The sequence below is a fragment of the Corvus kubaryi genome, unplaced genomic scaffold, assembly GCF_017639235.1.
Source record: "Corvus kubaryi isolate FWS band 111438036 unplaced genomic scaffold, C.kubaryi_AGA036_p1.0 37396, whole genome shotgun sequence".
Classification (NCBI taxonomy): domain Eukaryota; kingdom Metazoa; phylum Chordata; class Aves; order Passeriformes; family Corvidae; genus Corvus; species Corvus kubaryi.
Window position 1 is genome coordinate 25,725,303 of NW_024581135.1, and position 21,986 is coordinate 25,747,288.

Genomic DNA, 21,986 nt, shown 5'->3' on the forward strand with positions numbered 1-21,986 from the left:
TTCTCTCTGTTGTTGCCAGAGTCAGTTATTTCCATAAGGGCAAAACAAGGGCAAGGTCTGTGAGCATCTTTTGCTTCAGCATATGCAAAAATGGCCCCAAAAGGTGCAGACTGAGGTCAGATTCATCTCTCCAATGTTCAGACACCCAAAGCCCAGGTCTAGTTAGTAAGAGTGATTTGAAGTACTTTTGTTGTCCGTGCAGAAGAACAATTAATCCCATCCCAAGCTGGGTGTGAGAAGTCTGCTTCCTCTGAGAGCCGAGGACATTTAGCTAGCTGAAGGTAGGTGTGGTACAGGCTTTTTAGTTCTGTGCACAAAGCTGTATCAGGGCTTGTGTCTATGAGGACTGATTCTTTTCTCACACCAGGATAAATTAGGAGTGATTACCCTTAAAATGATGAGTTACACATGTGTAAAACCAGTTCAAGTCAAAGGAGAATCCAATTCATCTGCTGTATTTATAATTAATTACTCTGATTAAGGGCTGGCAGCTAAGATCAAACTTCATTGCTCTTGTCTCATCAGATAACAGTGGTGCTTGCCTCTGCTATCATGGCTGTAAAAAAAAAAAATTTAAAAGTCCTCAGTAGCTTCTGGAACAATTTAACCTTTGAAGGGTATGTCCTGCAGTTGCTCAAGATTGTGTAAACATCATGGAAAAGTTTTTTTTGTCTTTCGCAATGTAACCACCCATGAAATAAGGATTTGGTTGAAAGGTGGAGTACAAAAGAGCATGAAGATGGGTGTTGACACAGAAAAATCGACTAAGCCAGCTAGCATGTAATGGACATTAATTCTAGCCACCTCTTGATTGTGCAACAAGCACAGAGATGCTGGTTCACCATTTCTTAACTATCTCTATACTGCAACTGCTATTTAATTTCTAAGAAACTGCCTGTTCTTAGAGGATGTTCAAAAAACCTTATGCTTTTTATAAAAATTTCTAAGAAATAAACCTCCACCACCTTTTCAAAGGGGGAACAATTGCATTTACTAGCTGCCATTGTGGCTAAGCACAGGCCTTCCCCAGCTACCTGCAGAGTATTAACACCTGCCCAATTTCACTAGAATAGCACTTTCTCTTCCTCCCCTCAGCAGATGGATTCAAGACACAGTGACATATGGTTCAAGCAGAGCAGAGGTCTTGAAGGCTTAAGTCAGCCCTGGGCATTCCCAAATTTAGGGTTGTTGTCATGCAGTCTGTACCTATTTGTCCCTCTGTCTATCTAGGCCAGATTTCTCCAATATAATATAATCTCTCCAGTCAAGACTGGCTTCTATTCTTGGCTGTGCTGCAAACTTCCTGTGTGACCTTGGGGCAGACACTGCTCCTCTCTGCCTTCCTACCTCCCAGGGTATCGTGAGAATCCCATCATTACTGTTTGCCAGCTGCAGTCATGAGCCCCATGGAAACGCCTATAAATAATAGCTCCAAATTAGACATTGGAGGAGTTCAGGTTAGAGCCTTGCATCTCTCTCCAGTCCTGGCAAGCACTGGAAACTGGGCTTTGCTGAGTGCAAGTCCTCACGTACTTCAAGTCATAGCTCTAGAGAGAGACTGAGAAAGCTGCCAGCTAGGTCAGAGCTTGGACTGGGGAGCCAGTCCTCCTTAAGCTTTGGAGCAAGGCTTTGCACAAATTTATGTATTCAGAGGACTCATTCTATGGCTGTGAAGGTATAAATAATTTGTGATTCATGTTTCTCCCCATCTTTAGATGATGTCCCTGTAATGCCCTTGAAGGACGTTTCAATGGGGAAGGACTCAGCATCTCTTGGGACCTGGGGATGATGGTCAACGGGGTTGTTGATTTTGTGTTCAGCAGTATGGGTCACCAAACTGCTTTGAGTTGTGTCCCTCTGGAGAGGAGCACCCAGAGGAGTGTCGCAGGCTTTCTGGTGCTGCTCCCTAGGTGGGTTGTAGCATTCCTGGAGCTCAGCAGTGCCTGAGTGGGCACGTGGGAGGTCTGTCCTGGCCCCAGGGGATCACAGAGCACAGCTCAGTGGTCAGGGAGCAGATTAGCTATTTCCCAACAGAAAAGGACTGAAAAGCTGTAGGTCTTCTCATAATCACTGCATCTGGGGCTTGTTTGCCTTTCTTGCACTTCTCTTGGGGGGCCAGCAGCAAAGTGACTTAGGAAAAATAGAAAGGAAACACTGGGAAGCAGAGAGAGGTTGACTGGAGAAAAAAGCAAGCAAACAAGCATGAATAATTCAGGCTGTAGAAGTGCTTTAGAATTAGTTTATAAAAGCTCTCTTAACATCAGCAAAGCACTTTCTATTAAAAAATCTGTAATAAAAACACAGCAATATTTGTAAGCATTGTACATTTTCTGTTTAATTCTGTTAAACAGCTTCAAGAAGAGCATCTAAGCCTTGTATTTCCCTTCTTTCTCAGCCTCCATTGTCTGGGGAGTTAAAAGCACTTCAGCATTGCCTCCCTGCCTCAAAACTCCCTGGTGAAAAGCTGTCTGAGGTGGTTTCAAACCAACTCACTGACCTTCCCACTCAAGCAGCAGCTGGGAATGTCCTGCCATTGTGCCATTGGAGGAGCAGCCAACTGTGGTCACCTTTGCTGCAAAAGAAGAGTTGGTTAATCCATTGATTATACTTGTGGGTTACAGAGGTTGCACCCTACCCTCACATATTTATGCTTGGCTCGTTGGAGCAATGCCTAGGTGGGGAAAAGTGGCCATGAAATGTGCTTGGAGAGATGGCAGCTTTCCCAGTAGAGGTAATGCCAGAGAGGTCAGCCCACAGGAATGTTGGTGCATGTTGACTGAAACAATGGATTTGGTTAAATGAGTGAAATGCAAATTGCTGGGCACTGTATGAGACAGTTTGAATGCCATTGCAGCATAAATGTATCCCACCCAGCTGTGCCCTAGTCTGTAATTATCTGAAAATGAAATGCTTAGAGTAGAAAGCATGGTTAGGTTTTCTTCCTTCCAATTTTTCTTCTTCTTTTTCACAAGGGAAGAAGAAAGTCTGGAAACCAATGCTTAAGCTTAACAGAAGCAAAGATTTGGCCAAACTAGATTGTAACATGTCCAGTGACCCAGAATGAGGAGAATGGGGTTTATCAATTTGTTTGTTTGAGGGCCAAGGCATGGACATGACTGAAGCGCATGGTTCCAAAAGAATCTGTGGTGGGGATTAGCTGGCATTCTTGCTGAAGTTTGGAAGTTTAACAGTTTTGACTGGACATCCTTGGTGTTTCATTTTGAAAACCTAAAGCTTATTTGCTGTGATGGAGAGGAAGTAGGTGCTCCTGCTCGTCCGGGCAGGAGCTATCTCCCAAGTGTAATACTTCCCCAATTCACACTCTGTTTATATGACCCAAAGAAAAAGTTTTGCCTCATGCGGAGCAGAGGACTTGGGCCAAGATCTTTTAACTAGGGAAGAAAACTCTTACACATTTATATTAATTTTACATTTGGCAAAAAATTATTCCCTGACCTTCCCTTAAGGGCTTTTTTTCAGTTGTTTTTAACATTTGATTTATTAAGGATTAGCTCCAGTATGAGAAAGCTAAGTTAGATGCTTGAATGAAGCCAAATAGGGTTTAATTCAAAGAGGCAAATATTTCCTGATGATTTACTTACTAGATTCATTCTTTTAATTTTCCATTTGCAGATTGCCCATGAGGAGATTGCAATATTCCCAAATTGTATGTGTTACTGGAAGCCTGTCACCCATTCAATAAGAAAGTATTTCTTGGTCCAGAACTTGCTTCTGAAATTGCAGGGCTCCTACAGAACTGGGTGGCTTGAGGAGCCATGTGGACAGCACTAGGATGTGTGGTGTGCTGGCTACAGCAGCAGCTGTGATCACTGCAGTCAGGTAGTTGAAGCCATGTACTGTGTTGGCGAGGTACAACCCCACGAGGACACAAACAGATGTGATTCCCTGGGATGCAGCTAACCTCTGCCTGTGCATGAAAATGGCAGCTTTTACAATCCACCCCATTAACTGTGTTTTGCCAACATTCATGTTTTTGCCAAATTCATTTTTTGCCACATATTCACAATTTCACTAGTAGCCAGTAGTCCTGCGGCACAGATGTGCACTTCAGATGTGGAAGGGCTGCAAGCACACTGAAAGCAAGTAGTTATTTAAAGAACAAAATGTCCCCGCTGTTTGCTCAGTACTACTTTAAACAAATAGACAAACAAGGAGGAAAAAATTCTACTTAGAAGCACTAACACTGCCTTCTACATTCCTCCTCCCTAGAGAGATGGTAGGATCAAGCCACATATGATGGACATTAGTGGGGTCATTCAGGGTGCTGCTGACTGGTGTCAGGGTAATAAGGGGTCATGAGGTAATAGATGGCTAGGCAGAGCTGAGGAGAGAGCAGAGGGAGCAGATCTTCATTTGCATTGCTGTGTGTCCACACACCAGCTAAGCCAAATGCTCTTCCTGTTTGAGTGCCACTTCTCAAGACCACTTGGATTTCACCTTGGCCAAGCCAATTGAGTCTGTAATGAAGTTAAAGGCTGGGTGATTGCAGCTAGTTGAGTGCTCAGTCCAGCGTAGACAGGATTTTATCAGCAGGCATTTTGCTTCTGGCTCTCAGCCTGATTTAGTCCCAGAAAGGAGTGAAACCAAAGCCATCTGGGCCATCTTTCTTTGTGGAGGAGCATACTAAGTCCCTGTAAGTTTGTTTTGAGGTTGTTGCTTGCCGATATGTGCTTTGCAGAACGGGAATGAGTCACATGAGGATCATTCTGTATCCAGCAAGCTACTTCTCCTTTCAACTCTCCATTCCCAAACAGAAGATCTTGTGACAAAGAAGAAAGGCAGATTCCTGGCAGCCTGGAAATGCTTTTTTCCTCCCTGGCCCCGTGAGAAGAGCTGTAGCATGTTCAAACAGGTTGATACAAAGCAAATAAACAGTCCTAGAGAGATGGTCAGTTTCTGTAAATAGCAGCATGCTGGCCAGAGAGGAGAGGGGCGGGAGAATGTGGGCGTTAGAAAGCAGCTGAAGAACAAGATGTACACATAAAAGCTGTTTGTTTCTTCTCAGCACGCAGAGCCTGATACTACTACCTTGCCTAGTCATGGCCTAGAAAATATGAAGGGATCTGTGGGAGTTTCACCTTCCAGCCAAGCTTTGCAACAAGCTTTTGTCTCTGCATGAGGAGACAACTCTTCTAACCCTATGCATTCCTCCCCCAGACCAGTCAGATACCTGCCAGTGGGCAGGTGGAACATCTTCAAGTAGGGTTTAGCAAAGGCAGGTTGCAGTTACAGGGTGTACAAGATCAGCAATAGTCAGTGTGGGTACCCAGCTCTTACACAAAACTTCTCATCCACAGAAAATCTTCATTAGCACTTAACAGAAGAGGATTAATACTAATATCCAAGTGCTAAGTGAGTGTACTTGCCTTGGTTGTTAAAGGACCAATGTGGTGTTAGTGCACAAAATAGCTACCTGCTCACATGGTTTGAACATTGACAGTCTCATGCTTGGTACATGCTTGGCTGAATCCCACATGGATACTGGAATATAGTGAGCTCTGCCAAATAGCACAATGGCACTTCTGAGGAGAGGTCAGGGGAGGAGAGCAGCCCCAGGAGAGTTGTATCTGAGCTTCTCCCATGCCAAAGGAGTTTTGTGGAAATGGAGGTAAAGTGTGTCCTAGATTTTGCATGTTGGCTCAGAAAGTGAAGTGGATGTATGTGCAATAAATTAATGATGTGAATGGCAACAGAGGAAAGGACCTAAATGTAGTCAGACAAAAGAGAAAAAATGGTTTGGGGTCTGTGGTGTGGTGTAAATAAGAGAGTCCCAGGTACCTGTCTGGAAGACGTTCTGTGAAATATGCAGATACCAAGAGCGGTTTTTGTTCCCGGCATCCTGAAGCATCTCCCTGACAGATGGTTTCCCTGCCATTTCACCTGCCCCCGCAGGTACGACTACATCGAGATCCGTGATGGGGACAGTGAAGCGGCAGACCTGCTGGGCAAGCACTGTGGGAACATTGCACCTCCTACCATCATCTCTTCTGGCCCCTCTCTCTATATCAAGTTCACCTCAGACTACGCACGGCAAGGTGCCGGCTTCTCTCTGCGCTACGAGATCTACAAGACAGGTGAGTGTCTGAGTCGGTGCCTGTCTCCCAGACTGTTTGCCACAATTATCTTCACCAGGAGATGCCTTTGACCACTTTTTCAATGTGATTTCTAGCATGTTTTCCAGAGATAAAGCACATTTTTCTTTTTTTTATTTAAGCAAATCTGTGCATCACATTTCCAAGAAGGTAAAGATGTTAATGGCACATGACAGTGCATTTTTTGATCACAGTGTGGCAATTAAAGCAGGGTTGCTCCTTAAATGCTCTCTTGTATTCGAGGACTTGAAATATACATCTTTTCTCCCTGGCATGTGTGGAGCTTGTCAGGGCTAAAAGGGGATTGTCCCTCTGCTACAAGTGCATGGAGCTCCCCCTCCTGTGGAGCAGCAATTCAGGGTTGATCAGTGACGCTGTGTTTTCTCTCCATGGGTGTGGGGTTTGTAACCGGGGGCTCTGGTTTTCAAGTGGTTGCTGGCAGCAGTGCTGTCAAAATCTGAGGCAGCACCTTTCCAGCTGATGTAAGAGGAACAGTTCATAATTCTGTTTAATACTGAGCTATTACTGAGGAAAGAAAAAGCTGCTCAAAACCCTTGTAATAGTGTTTCTGTCTAAATACTTGCCAGAATTTTGTATCTGGGAAGAAAGAGGCTTGAAAAAATAACCCCTGCATGTGAGAGAGGTGTGCCTGCATGCTGAGGGAACAGGAGAGAGTTTTGCCACGGGCACGCGGGTGCCTGCCCTGTGCCCGCATTCCTTTGTTGATGTGTTGGAAGACAACACACGTGGCTTTCATGTCATTGCATCCAGCACCAAAAGAAAATGTCTGTGCCATGGGAAGAACCAAAAAGGAGCACAACAGGGTTACTTATCCAGCCTCTTTAAAGAAAACATGAGGAGCACAGGCAGCAGTGCCCAGGGTCCCTGGGCCAGCTGTGCAGCAGGGAGAGGCGTACAGACAGCACACAGTCTGGTCATAGGTAGATGTGAATGTGGAGATTTTGCTGCAAGAGAATGAGACTCCCTAAATTCCTTGTGAATTGATGAGGACAGGACATGTATGAAGGTTCAAATGGATGAGGAAAATGCTGTTGCTGGTGGTTGCCTGGACTGCATAACTGGGCATTTAGCTGTTGTGCAGCCAGCTCACCACCACTGTTAGTTGATGGTTAGGATGCAGATTAGTCCTGAAAGAGTTTAGTGATTCAGCCAGATATGGGGTTTGCTAAGGCCAGTTGCCATCACGGAGGATGGCAAAGAGTGTAGGTGGGAAGACCCACCTCAGCCCCCCTTGCCTCTCTTTCCCTGCACACACACCTCCTGTGAACCCAGCAGGCTGTGCTGGGTTGTGCCTGACCTCACACTGGGTCCACGCCCTGACTCAGGGCACAAGGCAGTGTGGGGTGGTCCAGCTGGCTGAGGTGGCCCAGCCATGCTGTGGGAAGGGATGGCAGGCAGGAGCCCTGTCGGTCTGGGTGGGAGCCAGTAAGGGACCAAATTCATGGGGAAAAGAAGTTATTGCTGGGAGGGAAGGAGAGGAATCAAGGGCCGATCTGGAAGAGAGCAGATATTGAGTGGAGACTGGAGCTGAGTTTGTATCCTTCGATGTAAGTCCCTGCAGTACCGCCCTCAGGTCTGAAGTGGTGCTGGGGCTCCTTTTGTCACCCCCCCCCCCCTGCAGGCAGCCATCCTCTCCAGATACAGCCACACTTTCTTACAGCCACAGCCCATGAAATCAAGCCTGGCTAGGCAGGTTTTGGCACAGGAGTGTGGATGAGCCTGTGCTCCGGGAGCACTCCCAGCCCACATCTGCCCAGCCCCAGTCCCCGCCAGGGCTCCAGAGAGGGCGGTGGGCAGTGCTGGCTGCGGGGCTACTTCAGTACAAGGAAACTCTGCCTTCTGTCGGCAGGCAGGCTGGCACGAGCCAAGTTTCCGTCTGAGCTGTCAGCATAACCAGCAAGGGTGTCACCAGCTTTAAAGGTCATCAGATTGTCATTGTCCAGATCAGTAAAGGCATCAGTGGCTGCAGATTCCTTCTGTCTTAAAGGTGACCTAAAAAAACAACTCTTTTCAATCGAGCATTTATTTCCCCACCTTGTGCTGAATTTCCCTTATCACAGTGTGAGAGAGGAGCAATCTGCATACAAACAACCACATACCAGTCTTTGAATCCCCTGATGGGTATCAGTCAGCAGTCTGTGGGCTGACAAAAGAGCCGCCTGCCCTAGCTGGTCCAGCCTCCCTGCTGGTTCCTTTGTGAGTCAGTTTGGCAGGGCCGGCCTGAGCTCTCCAGCGCTGGGCATCAAAGTCTCTTCTCAGGCTGGCCTGTGCTGCTGAAGCCAGCATGACTCCTGTTGATTATCTGCAACTTCCTTATAAAAAGCTGATCATTGTGTTTGCTGCTATTAGCCAAAATGTAGACAAAGATGCCAAATGTGATAAGAGCCCCACGTGAGGAAACTCTTGTCTCATGTAACTACATAGTTTACATCTCTTTCCTGTTTCTAGAGGACAGTCCCTGACTCTGGGTTTAGTCCTTGATTTTCTCCCTAGCTCGGAGCTTGTCTTATTTTCACTGTTTGTTCGCCTTTCAAGGTGTTTAGAACAAAGTACACCCTTATTCCTGTTCATGGCATTATGCTGTGATTTGTGTTTGGCCTTTTTTTTTGCCTCTGCATTTTACCCCACAGGTTCACACCCGAAAAGCTGGCTGCTTCATTAGGTAGTCAATTAAGAGCCTCTCCTGAGTAGCTCTCCAGCCAGGCACTGCATAATGCAGTGCAAGATCCTGCTATTACTGCAGGCTGCTGGTCTGACTCCCATAGGTTAATGATGAATTGAATAACAAGTCTCCCATTAGTCCTGGGAAGGCTCCTACTGCCTGGAAGAGCTGAAGCAAAAGGGTTTGTAGAGGAGAAGGAGAGTGTCCCAGTAAAAGTGAAGCAGAAACCTTTGCAAATGCTAGTGCTGCGTTGCAGCAGTAGCCAGCAGCCTCTCACATTCCCTTTCCCCTCTGATAGCTCCAGGCTGCAGATTTCTGTTGCCTATTGTCCTGGCAAGGGTTTCAAAGTCACCGTGGTATGAATATGACATAAATTCCCCTTTCCCCAGCCACCCCGAGGCACCTTGGCTGTATGAGAGGGGGCACTGAGCTGGCCTGGCTGCAGCTGAGGCCAGTGCTGAGGTCAGCAATAAATAAGAGACAACATTGTCTGTCCTCCTCACCACGCAAAGGTCTTCCTTAAGGGTAGAAATAACTTGCATTTCTGGTGTGGATGGCTCATTCTGTGAAAAAGAGGGCTCTGTTCCAGCTCTCAGCAGAGACACCCCTGCCACGGGCCCTGTTACCCTCACTCTTGTTGTGGCCACGTTGTGGGGACATTTGCTGGAGCTGGCCCCTGTCTCTTGTGTGGATCTCGGAGGGGCTGCAGGCTAACTGTGCACTTCCCAAGGGTTTGCAGCAAACAGTGGAGACACTGGCACCCTCCCACAAGCCCTTTCACTGTGTAAATATTTGTGCTTCCAAATTTTCTCAAGAGGAAACTGAGGCACAGATGTCTGTGCTGGAAGGGTGGAGTTTGCAGGAGACTGGCCCACGGCGACAGCCTTTCCAAAAAGAATACATCCCATTACTCTTCTCTGCCCCATCCCAGGCAGCTCCTTCTGTGGACAGGGGCTCCTCCATCAGACCTGGGGCCGCTGTGGTGCCTTGCCTGCCTGGCTGCAGGTAGCAGCTGTGACATGAGTACTGTGGATGGCAGCTCCCTGCGTGCTGGCCGGCCTCTCTGCAGGCTCCGGAGCAGCACGCAGGTCTGCCAGGTCAGTGTTTGGGGGACGGGTTAGAGTGGAAAGGGCCAGCTGGGGAAGGCAGGCCAGCTTGGTGTGACCTCCCTGTCTACCACCACCGGTGTGAGGGACATGGCAGGGTGCTGGCCTGCCAAATCACATCCATGGTTTTGGATAGGATTGCTCTTCTAGTCCTGGTTTTGAGGTAATTGCCAGAAGGATCAGCAGTAGTGTACAGATTATGTTTGCAAAGCTGTGTAAGGGATTTAGAACCATGTTGTCCACTACAGTGACTTCATGGACCTTGTCTCTCCACCTGTGGAAAGCTTTGAAAATCACCTTCTCACTCCCTGCAGTAATTCCCACAGCTCTTGAGCTGCTGGACATTTCCAGAAGTGAATACACAACCCTGCTAAGCTCAGAATGGGGTTCCCACAGTGTCAAGTTGTTGGCATTAAGCTTCATTGTTGCTAAGGTTCTGGGCTTTTCCTGCTGCTACAGGCTCCGAGGACTGCTCCAGAAACTTCACCGCCTCCAATGGCACTATTGAGTCTCCGGGTTTCCCTGACAAGTATCCACACAACCTGGACTGCATCTTCACGATCATAGCCAAGCCAAAGACAGAAATCCTCCTCCACTTTCTGCTTTTCGACCTTGAGCATGACCCACTGCAGGCGGGGGAAGGAGACTGCAAGTATGACTGGCTAGACATCTGGGATGGCATCCCTCAGGGTAAGCCACGAGGTGCTGCACTGGTTTTCTTGGCCCTTCCTGGTGTCTCACAAAGCTCCAAAACTGTGCAATCTGTGTCCGAACACCAGGGGTGCCTAACCTCAAAGGTGGCTGCAGCCTGCAACCTGCCATCAGGGCACTCCATGGCCAGCCAGGGGACAGCGTGCTTGCAGAAGGCTGCATTCATTAAACCACAAGCTACTGCTCTGTTGTAACCACTGGTCTGAAAAGCCCCATGGGACACTCCAAACACCAGCAGTTCTCCCTCAGGGAAGGGCAGTGGGTTCATGCAATGATGGGAGGACCTCATCACTTTATAGAAGAACTGAGAAACAGAGTGGTTTGGAGTATTTCCCAACAATTGCAGAGCAATGCCTGCTGCAGTGGGTATTTCTGCACTGCATGGCACCAGGCCAGTGGATATAAAAAACAGCCCATCCCCAAAGCCTATCTTTTTTATCCTGATCAGCAATGTGTTGGTGACCCAGGAGGCTGGTGGAAAAGCAGGCATTACCTTTGCTGCTCTTTCTTTTGCAGTTGGCCCCTTGATAGGCAGGTATTGTGGCACTAAGATGCCATCGGACATCCGCTCAACCACTGGCGTCCTCTCTCTCACCTTCCACACGGACCTGGCAGTGGCTAAGGACGGTTTCTCTGCTCAGTACTACTTGAACCACCAGGAAGTCCCAGAAAGTAAGTTGGAAATGTGTGTGTATGACTTAGTTGTGTCCCCTGTGTTTCCCATCTTTCATTTGGCATATGCAGGAGTGAAGTGTGTCCAGGGGCTGGTTCTCCACCAGCAGTGCAGACAGCAGTTCCACTTATGTGTGTTCTCTCTTTCTGATAGAAGTGAGATTTCAGTAAGAATTTCACTTTCTGACCTTTTGTTGACTTTTCACTTGCTTGTGAAGTCTTCTCAATACCTTTTGGGTTAGAATCCTTCATGCATGTGCTCAGCCCAAAGGATTTAGGGGAAGACTTCAGCCCAGCATATGCAGCAGATTCATTAAAGCATCAGGGAAAATATGTGCTCTCTCTTTCTCTAGTTTTTCAGAAATTCAGAGTCCCAAACCACAAATTGTAATTTCTTGGCTGTCTAATTAAAGATTGCTTAAAGCTCTAAGAATTTCAAGCCAAATTTTGATTATAACCTTTAATAAGGGAGGTAAATTGATGTGGAGTGAGGAGTAAGTTGTGTGTTTTGAGAATAAAGAACATTTTGATTCATTCTGGTAACACTTGCAGGTAAGGAAAGGTTTCATTTGTTTTCCCATGGTATTTTTGCATCAGAGTCACTGTTCTTGACCTCTGTTCCCAGTGAACCTCTGATACAACAGAAGCAGCCTTCAGGACACCCCTCAGTCCCAGAGAAAGAGAGGGAGTCCCTGACCTGCCACTGCAAGCCTGTGACAGAGAGCAGGGTAGAGTAGGGGTTGTGCAGCACCAGGGCAGCAGGGTAACAACCTCTTACTCTGTGATTAAGGGATGTTCTGCTGAGGCTATGAGAGTTACAGACAAGCATGAGCTCTTCACCATTACCTATTGCCACACTCAGCTGATCTGTTCTTTAATCCCTTTTCAATTCTGTCCTTTAAAAGGAGTTGGAAATAAGATGTTGAACACAAAGCTTGAGAAATCAAGCACAAGAGCCTTTGTTAAAGGGCCAGGCCTGTTCTCATTTATGGTGGTGTAAATTGAAACTTCAATAATAGCACTGACATCCTAACCTGGCCCATCATTTCCACCCAAGGTTGACTTGGCCACATTAAAAACAGGCAGTTTGGTAGAGCCCCATTGGTTTACAGTAGCAGCACGCTTAGACCCATGCAGTATTTTCTATCACTGTCTTCTTTGCTATTGTTTTTACGGGACAGCTGCCATAAAATAGATGAGATGTGCCATAAAACTGAGAAAAATGTGACTTTTAAAGCCTTAGAAGTGAGGAGATGCAAATGAAAGCATAGAAGAGTCTTTCATAATCTTGCCTGGTTAATCCCTATGGGCCTGATACCACATACAGTGCATGCACATAGACACATACACACATACAACCCTGCTCTCACATGCACACAAAACCTTTATAGCTGCCCATTCCAATCCTTGACATTCCTGCTGGCAGCACAACAGTAAGCACCCTCCTAATGTGTCTTGTCTGGTCTCCTTGCCTTGTCAGTGCTTAGATTTCACCTACAGCCTTCAGGAAGATGGGAACTTTGTGATAAGGGTACTTGGAACATCTTGTTGGAGGTGGAGGGAGGGAAGGCACAGAATTGTGTCAAAACTGAGCAAAGGTGAAGAAGATAGAGAAAGGGAGAAAGATCCAGCCTGTATTAGTGTTCAGAGGGCCTTGTAAACACAAAGCTGCCCTATCTGTAATTTTTCAGTGCCATCTGTGAACACACACAACCTGCAAGATGGTGCAGATCTGTTCATCTTTCCAGACAGGCAGCTTTGCTCAGGATTAGATGGAGAGATTAGTTCAGGGCTGCCTTTCACTTGGGGGTGAAGTACTGAGACAGTAAACCAATCTCTGTGTATGTGTGTGTCTGCTCTAGACTTTCAGTGCAATGTGCCTCTGGGGATGGAGTCTGGCAGGATCTCCAACATGCAGATCAGTGCCTCCTCCACCTATTCAGATGGGCGATGGACCCCTCAGCAGAGCCGCCTCAACAGTGATGACAACGGCTGGACCCCCAATGTAGACAGCAACAAAGAGTACCTCCAGGTACCCTTCCAGCCCACTCGCCTCTTCCCCTACCAAATGGAGTGTCATGCTGTTAAACTGACCCCTGACCATAAGGCTTGTTGAATTTTTTATTGCCTCTGTGGCTCATGGGGAGCAAGCAGCAGGGGAGCTGCAATGCCTCAGTGAAATGTGGCTGGCTGGCTCTCCCATTAGCTTACCCACACAAGGACTGACTCCATCCGCTGTCTCTCTCCCACCCCCTCCTTTCTGCCCAAAACCTTGATGGACTTTCCAGCAGTCTGACAGAGACTGAGAGACCTCTGCCACTTACAAGGGCCACTGACTCCGCCACTGGCCTGAGGACCAAAGTCTCCAGGGGGTGCATAGAAAAACAACTAGAATAATATTTATCTCATCAGTGATGCAGGGAGCGTGAGCGGGCTGTGTCAGGCAGGGAGCTGACAGAGCAAAGGCTTTCCCTGGGAGCTGGTTAGAGCCACAGTGTGTCTGCACACAGCTTCTGGCCGTGTCACATCGCCGGGAGACACTGCTTGCTAAAGGGCACTACGAGCAGGAGGTGGTGAATGTCATTGCCCCTAGCAGACGTCTCATTCTTCATTCATGGCAGGGCTACTAAGCCAGCTCTGCTGACCTTTCTCAACCCATGTTGTAAAATAAACAAAAAAAAAACCAGCAAGGGAAAACCAAGAGCTGCAGGACTTGCTAATTGATATCATGCTTTTATTTTACGTGGAAAAAGTTGGTCTCTGTCCTGCTTTAATGGACATGAGCTTCTGTGCAGATCCTAATGCTTGGTGTGAGGCAAGAAGGCGGCTTTGTGATGGTTCCATATAAACAGACATCAAGATCCTTAGCTACTCTTGTCCCAGGGTCCTATCTGGCTGAAGTCAGCCCTGGGGGAGGGTCATGCCTGTTGAACTGTGCATCCACAGATAGAGTGAGACAGGCTGAATTTGCACCTTTTTATATTTCAGAGACAGAGGGAGGAACTAATTAGCCACTCTGGACTCTCAGGTGGTCACCACTCTCTTTCTTGTCCCTTTTTCCCCTGGAAAGGTGGACCTCCACTTCCTGACTGTGCTCACAGCCATTGCCACACAGGGTGCCATCTCAAGAGAAACCCAGAAGGGCTACTATGTCCGTACCTACAAGCTGGAGGTCAGCACCAATGGGGAGGACTGGATGATGTACCGACATGGGAAAAACCACAAGGTAATAGCCTTTTTGTCTCTTTTGCCTGCACCTTGGTGAGTCTTGCAGGTAACAAGAGGGAAGAGAACTGAGAGACTTTGCAGGCCCAGAGGGTTTAATCTGTGAGGGACCATTTTTCTGATGATGGCTAAAAGACAGATGATGCTCTGAGCAGAAATAGTCCTTTCTCCTCTGCACAGCAATGTAGAAAAACTATTCCTTGGAAAACCTGGCTGCTGCTGCATCTTTCGTGGTGGTGAGAGTATGTTCTTTGACTGCAAATGAAGGAGAAAATGTTTTCGCAGCTTGTGTTTTGCTATATAAGATTCATTGAGCTTTTATGGTCGTAGACTCGTCTGCATGCTGGGTTAACAATCACAAAACCACATGAAACTGTAGTTCAGGAGTTACTGAGGCCTGGAAATGAAAGGGCACAAATCCTAAGAGGCAATTGCACTGTCCCAGAGAACAAAATGAGCAATAAATAATGGGAAACAATTCGGGCTGCCAGAGCTGTGGGATCTGCACTAGCAGGGATGGTCAGCAAGGGTGCATTGAGCCCTGGGAGCTGTGCATGCTCTTGCTCTGTTGCTGGGACACACACAGAGACGGGAGCAAGGAGAAGGGAGGGTGTTCATCCATTTCACACCATATGGGTGCTGGTGTGTGGCCAGGAAAGATAAACTTGGAGTGGTCTGCGTGGGAGGTTTGGGGTGTGGGGAGGAGGGTTAAGGCAGCCATGGTGCCAGGCAGGTTTTTCTCTGTCAATTGCTTTGGTCATGTGGTTGTTCCCTGGTTAAGGGTGCCTCAAGAAAGCATTTTCCTACTCTTCTGTGGCACCCACCAGCACTGCTGCTGTGTTCAGGTCCTCCCTGCTGATGTGCCATAGTGTGTCTGTGTGAACTCTGTGGCTGGGGTCCCACACACCTCCCCCACACACACATCCCAGTGATTTTCAATTGCTCAGCACTTCTATTAAATTAGCTGTCCCTTCCATTTGCTGGCACGGGCCCTGCTGGCATGAAATGCAGTAGCCTGCCTTGTCCAGGATTCATCCAGACATTTCCTTCCCTTCCGGGCTGTGTGATTTCCCCATCCCCACAAGTATGTCTTAGGTTCAAATTCCCTCTACTTCCCAGAATGAGTCTTCTCTGTGCAGATGTCCCGATCAGGGTCTCATACCTGCAATATTTGGAGTATTTAAACTCCTCATATGCCACTGAGGGAGTGTTAGTCCTATTTTAGAAGTAAGGAAATTGAGGTACTTGGGCAGCCCAGCACCATGTAGGGGAGTCCTCAGCTGGGCTCCCCCAGATCTCAGGTGGGCTGTCTCCAGGACAGTAGCTCATGGCAGAGCTCATGTATAGCTCTAACACAGTGCCCATGCAGTGGTGTGGAGCCTCTGTGCTCTCCCAGGACCCACTGGTCACAGCAGACCTTTCTGTGAACTGGGGCCATCTCTCCTCACCCCAGGTGAGTTTGGGGACTCATTGGGACTTTTTCTTTAAGCTGAGGCAGGCAGGAGATATGCATCATGCTGGGCAGAGAGGTGAGCTATGTACACAGCTCAGTGTTTCAAATAACCACTGAGAATAAATTTACCTTTTCAAGTCTTTACTGGCCAGGAATCTGCGGCTGGAGGGTGGTTTTAGTTGCAGAGGAGAATAAATGTCCCATCCTTGCTGTCCTGGGTGTTGGACACTGGTTCCTCAGCCAGGGCAGAGCAGGAGAGCATGACTGGTTTCAGTGCTGCTAAGTCAATTTACATTGCTCCAGCAAGACCCTAAAGCCTGGCTGGTGTCAATCCAAAACAGTCCCACAGCCACCTGAATTGCCACAATTTCAGGATTTGGTCCTTGATTCCTGTCAGCTTTTTTCTACTCTGTTTTCTCTTCTTTTAAAAAAAGTGGAAAATTCAAACCTCTTCTTTTTCACTCCTCTGTTCCAGTCACTCGTTCCCATGTTCTGGCCGTAATTTAGCAGACACCTCCCAAGGTTGGAGGATAAGTAATTTTTTTTGGTGGCTCACCTACCCCTTGCATCTGGGTGACTGCTTTCCTGCCCCGCCAAACAACTGGCCACCAGCTGCTGAGCTGCAGTGGGGCCAGGGCAAGGCCACTCACTCACAGAGCTGGTGCTGGGGGGCTCTGGCCCCACATTCCGTGCCCACGTTGCTGTTCCTGGACTAGGCAAGCTCCCAGATGTCTGTTCAAGGTGCAGCTCCCTCCCTGCGTCAGCGCGGAGCTCCACACAGCCTGGGCTGCAACGCTGGAGCGAGCCATGCCAAATAGATTCGTCAAGTCTGCCGCAGCTTGATTTGGTGCCATGAGGAGCAGGGAGGGAGGGAAGGTGTGGCCAGACAGGCACTCTCTATATACATGCAGATAGATACATATATATATATAGACACACATATAATACACGTATGTATATCTGCACATCCACATTTATATATGCACATGCGCACATAAGCATATGGGGTGTACCAAACACTGCTCTGAATTTCTGCCAGCTCTGTGGGCCAAAAGCAATGCTCTGCCATGTATAGGTGGGTCAGCTAACATTCACATCTTCATCAGGGAGCTAATGCAAGAGAAAACCAGAGAGTGCAGGAGGGGCGGGGAGGGGATGATGCTCCCTGCAGAGGATGGGAAGCTCTGACCGCCTCTCTTTTGCCCCCTGCTTCCCCTCCCTCCGGTGTTTCAGATGACAGTGGGGCCAGGGTGTTTCCCTGCCAAATGTGATGGCTCACCTTTGAGTCCCCAGCTGCTGGCAGTCAGCAGCAAGGGAAATGGGAAAGGCAGGATGGAGCAGCGGAAAATGTGATTAATATGTGCTCGCAGCAGACAGGACTGGCTGGGCTGTTTCCGTGACGAGCATTGCTATGTTTCTGGGATGGGGAGGCAGTGGGAAGGCAGCCGGCAGGAGGGGAGCCCCACACTCACACCCTCCCTTTCCCACCCTATCCCTGCCAGGTTTTCCCCCTTCCTGGCAGCCCACTCCCCACAAAGCCTGGCCCAGCACACACAGGATGTCCCCCTGTCCAGGGGGTGGTGCTCTGTCTTTCCCTCAGGCATGGGACCAGGGGGAGAGGCTAACCCAGCAACCAGGCCAGAGTTCCCGAGCTGTCTTCCTGTGTGTCTCCTTGAGAGAGGAGACAGGGAGGAGAGTGGCCACTACCACGTGCCATCCCGCACTTGCCCCTTACTACTCACCAGTATCCCCCTGCCAGGGGAGAGGGCCAAACCAACACTGCTGCAGAAAGGCTGGTCTGGCTCTTGCCCTCCTTGTTGCATCCGCCTCTTGTGACCTGGGGCCAGGCTGATGGCCTCAGAGGTTATCTTCCAGGCAGCAGCCCTGGTGTGCAGGTGGTTTGCAAATGTCTTTAGAAAACAACAACTCTTCTTGAACCCAAGGAAGGAAAAGAGCACCTGGCAGGATCTGACCTTTTATTTTTGTCCAATTTTATTTGGACAGACTCAACTATGAGGATTTTATCAGAAAACCAAGTTCTCATCCATTCTGATCGCTTCCTTCCTTGTAGCATCTCGGGCTCCAGCTCCCATGTGGTCTGAGCTGCTCCATCTTAGTAACTGCGGAGATAAGCTCACGGCCATCATCTAGTGTGGTGAGGGACTGGGGAATGGATGGATTTCAGGAATTGGAGTGGGTCAGGACCATGATGAGTGCTGCTCTCACTGCCTCCATTGCTCTGTAAAATGCAACTGAAACATTTGTTTTCAGAGCCTGTAGAAGTCAATGGACAAGAAATGGCAGCAAGATCCAACTGATGTGCATTTTTCATTTCCTACTCATTTTGATGGTTTTGTGCTTGTTATTAGCTAACTTTCCTGGGTGGCATTTCAGGTGGTAGCTGAATTGCACAAAGGCTGAATTGCTGTAAAGAGCAGTATCTCAGCTGCACATTGGAGGTGGGGACATCAGAGGTTTTTGGTGCTGGCAGTGAATATTGAGAATGACTCCTTGGAGACCCTTGTGCCTTCCTTTAGGAGTGTTCCTCTGTCTTTTCAGTTCTTAATTGCATCTCCTGTATTTATTCACCTGAGGAAGAAGAGAAAAGCGTTCAATCCTGTGGTTTTTTTATCTGGAAAACACAGGAAAAGCTTGCGCAATGAGCCACAGGGCCACAAGTGTTTCTGTGCAGAGACATCATGGTGCAGAGGATTTGCCCAGAAACATCCAGGTCCCAGCCTGCTTCTGCTGCTTTTGCAGGCAGGACAAAGACATCAGGCTGTGCCAAAGGCAGCCTTGCGCATTCACCCTTGGTGCAGTACCTGGGGAGAATTACAGCCCTGGCTTTCCTAGCAAGGCTGCAGCTTTGTATTTCTGGGCCTGATATCTCCTTTGCAGGCTAACATAGTACCACTCCTTGTGTCCCTGATGACTCCCAAATCTGAGTGGAGCCTCTCACAGACACAGAGCTGGCAAGCCCAGCCCAGCACACTGTGCCTTGCCCAGACGCTGTGCTTTGTTGAGTGTTGCCAAGTATCATTTTTCTTTTAACTCCTTGTTCCTGGATTTAATAAATCCAGAACTATCCACCCTCCACTTGAGCCAGAATCCTCCCACCATCAAACATGCCCCATTTTATGCCTTCCCTATCTGACAAGGAAAATAATCTCCCCTACTTTTCTCCTTCATGCTTCTTTGTCTAAATCCTGAAGCTCTAATCCTGTTAGCATGCTCTGTTCCAGAGCTCTGTCTCCACAGGAGTAACATAATCCTGCAGTAAATCTAGTGGGTCCGAAGAGATGCATACATATGGACAAAGGCAGGGCTGCTGCCATCCCTGGCCTTCTCCTCTTCCTCCCTCAGCCGCTTTCTTCAGCTCCCCAAGAAATTGCATAGTGGCCAAGCAGCATAATAAATAGAACAGGAGAGAGGTACTTCCTACCCCTCCCTGACTCCCTGCCTCTTCAACTTCATGGCACTTTTTGTTTCCCTGTCCTTCATCTCCTTCACTCCAAACTGCCAATGGCACAATTCCCATATCCACTGGAACTAATGTAGCTTCAGAAATCCTCCCATCACCCTATGATGGTTCCAACATGTCAGAAATGCGACTTGTAAATGCTGGTGTGGAGCTTGCATGTGTATGCACATAGAAAACTTTCGCAGTCCTCCTCTAGCCTAGACATCATGTCCCCTACTTTTACAGCCTCTCCCCTACCACTTGCTTTCTGCAGCAAATTAATTAAGCAGGTCAGCTCTCATTGATTATCAATTTAATTTTACATGCAGACCTGCTGTCTGGACTAAAACAGAAGTAAACATACAGTGTATGGGGAGAAGATAGGCAGCTTTTTGATGCAGCAATGAAAGCGAGTTCCCTTGACTGTTTCTTGGAAGGTGTTTTTAATTTGTTAATGGTTTTCCCATTCATCTTCTGGCTCCATCACCTTTCAATGTGTGTTCATGTGCATGCGCATGTGTGCTCTCCACTGAGTGTATATCTATTTATCTATCTATCTCCCTAGATCACAGCCAGGTATTTTTTTTTCTGCTGGTGTAAATTACTGTGACTTCTTATACTTCGATGGTGATATGTTGATTTACACCATTCGAAGACTTGGCTCAAAATATGTGCTGAGTGGGATGGGAAGCAGATAGGACGGGAGGAATAGCAATGTTCTATTTTGGTAGAGAGGGAAGAAATCTTTGCTTTCTTGGCACTCCCAATTTCACACATTTTCTTGCTAGTTCTTCCTATGCTATGAGTGCTAATTTGAGGCAGGATGTAGAGCCTGTTGAAGTCAATGGGCCTCTCTCCACAGTGTACTGGGGCTCTGGGGTCAGCATTTTCAGTACAGGGAAACCAGACAGTCAGGGTCAGACCCTGGTCAGCAGCTGGGTCCTGCAGACTCACAGTGCACTTCCACTTGGGAAGGAGGCTGAACGAGCAAGCATGTGGGAATACCCCAGGTCTCTAACAGCACCAAGCACATGCCCTCTGAAAGTGGCCCCTTTCTGTTATGCTGAATGGGGTGCGAAGCAATGACTTGCTGTGATCAGTTGGGGCTGTTCAGAAGCGAGGTTCAATGGAACAGATCCTGCCAGTGCAACTGATAGCAGAGCTGGAAGTCAGGTGCCAATTCTGCCCTCACAAGCTGGCAGTCTGGAGAGTCATGGCCCAGATTCAGAGTTCATAGCTTGTTGAATGTGATCTAGCCTGCGTAAGTTGCTGATTTCTAAATTGAAAGCAGAATTGAAATTGCTCTTCTTGGAAGTGTGTGGTTGGGACCAAAGTCATCTAAGAGATGTTTCCAGCAATGCCTATAGTAGTGATAAAGTTTTTGGGCTCAGTCCTGCTTCTGCTTTCTGTCAAGTTTGACTGTGCAGAAGTCAGCAACAAATTATGCTGGTGTAAATTTGGATTCTGGCCCCTGATGCTCATATATGTGAAGTGAGCTAAAAAGACCAAACTTGAAATATGTTAAATCAAAAAGAGCAGCAAACCTCATCAGTGAGTGTTAAACATGCTAGTCCATATGCAACCTTTGGCTCATAGAGTCTTCACACTGCTGATGGTGGGAAGCAAAGAGAGGTTGCCAGGAGAAGACTCCACTGGACTTGCTGCCCTTGGACATCTGCTGGGGCCACCATTAGGAGCCATCTGCTGGGAGAGAGGGATCTTTGGTCTGACCTGACATGCTGCTCCTTGTGCTAAAATAGTTGCACTGGCTCAGATTAACATTTCCTGTCCTCTGGTGTTAGGTTCAGAGGTAAGGTGTTTTGTGTCAGCTTCTGTGTTGGCATAAAGCTGAAGGCTTTTCTGCAGTATAGAAATATATCCTTTCAAACTGTGTGTGTGTCTGTGCCCATGGGTTTACAAGACACACACACACATGCCCGAAGAGTGTTTCTCAGTAACCACTCTTCTTACAGCCCTCCTGCTGGAAAAAAAGGGTATTTGGTGTCTGCTGAGCAAGGAAAAGGATGGGAAGTGAGGTCAGACAGGATAAAATAGGATATTAAAAACACATAAACCATGCTGTGTTGCTAAACGGTAGCAGCATGATATATATTCTCTAGATTAGCATTTCTGCTCAAGTTCACATCAACCCCACATCCCAATTACCAGCCAGATTTGCAACTGAGTCCCTCTGTGGGGTGGCTGCTCCCTGCCCTGAAGAATTGGATGGTGGTGTGCAGAGGCAGCCCAAAGCTAGCTGGGATGCTGTGAACAGCCCTGTAAACACCCTCTGCACACCCTGGCGTGCAGGATCCTGGGAGAAGAGCAGTAACATGTGCCATCTGCAACCCTAGAGCCATGGGAGGCTTATAAAATGCTTTCTAGCTGCTATTCAAGGCAAGGAGCCAGGATACCGCCTCACCCCTTCTTCTGTCCTGAATTGTTTGACTCCTGCCTCCCACAGGAGACTGGTGCCAGAGATTACACTCTCCTGCTTTCCTGAGACAAACTTAGTGGGAACTCTTGTGCTTAGTACATGTATACATGGTAGGAGCTTGTAGAA

General features: G+C 47.9%; 1 protein-coding gene across 6 annotated transcripts in view; it reads left to right on the plus strand.

Annotated features, from left to right (window-relative positions):
- NRP2 (neuropilin 2) overlaps positions 1–21,986 on the plus strand; it is an 89,748-nt gene that overhangs the window by 22,930 nt on the left and 44,832 nt on the right. For all 6 annotated transcript variants that reach the window (XM_042040929.1, XM_042040932.1, XM_042040927.1 and 3 more), the window contains exons 3-7: positions 5,914–6,095; positions 10,362–10,592; positions 11,130–11,285; positions 13,148–13,317; positions 14,356–14,511. In XM_042040929.1, the coding sequence (XP_041896863.1) occupies positions 5,914–6,095; positions 10,362–10,592; positions 11,130–11,285; positions 13,148–13,317; positions 14,356–14,511 (895 nt within the window). The remainder of the gene's footprint in view (positions 1–5,913; positions 6,096–10,361; positions 10,593–11,129; positions 11,286–13,147; positions 13,318–14,355; positions 14,512–21,986) is intronic.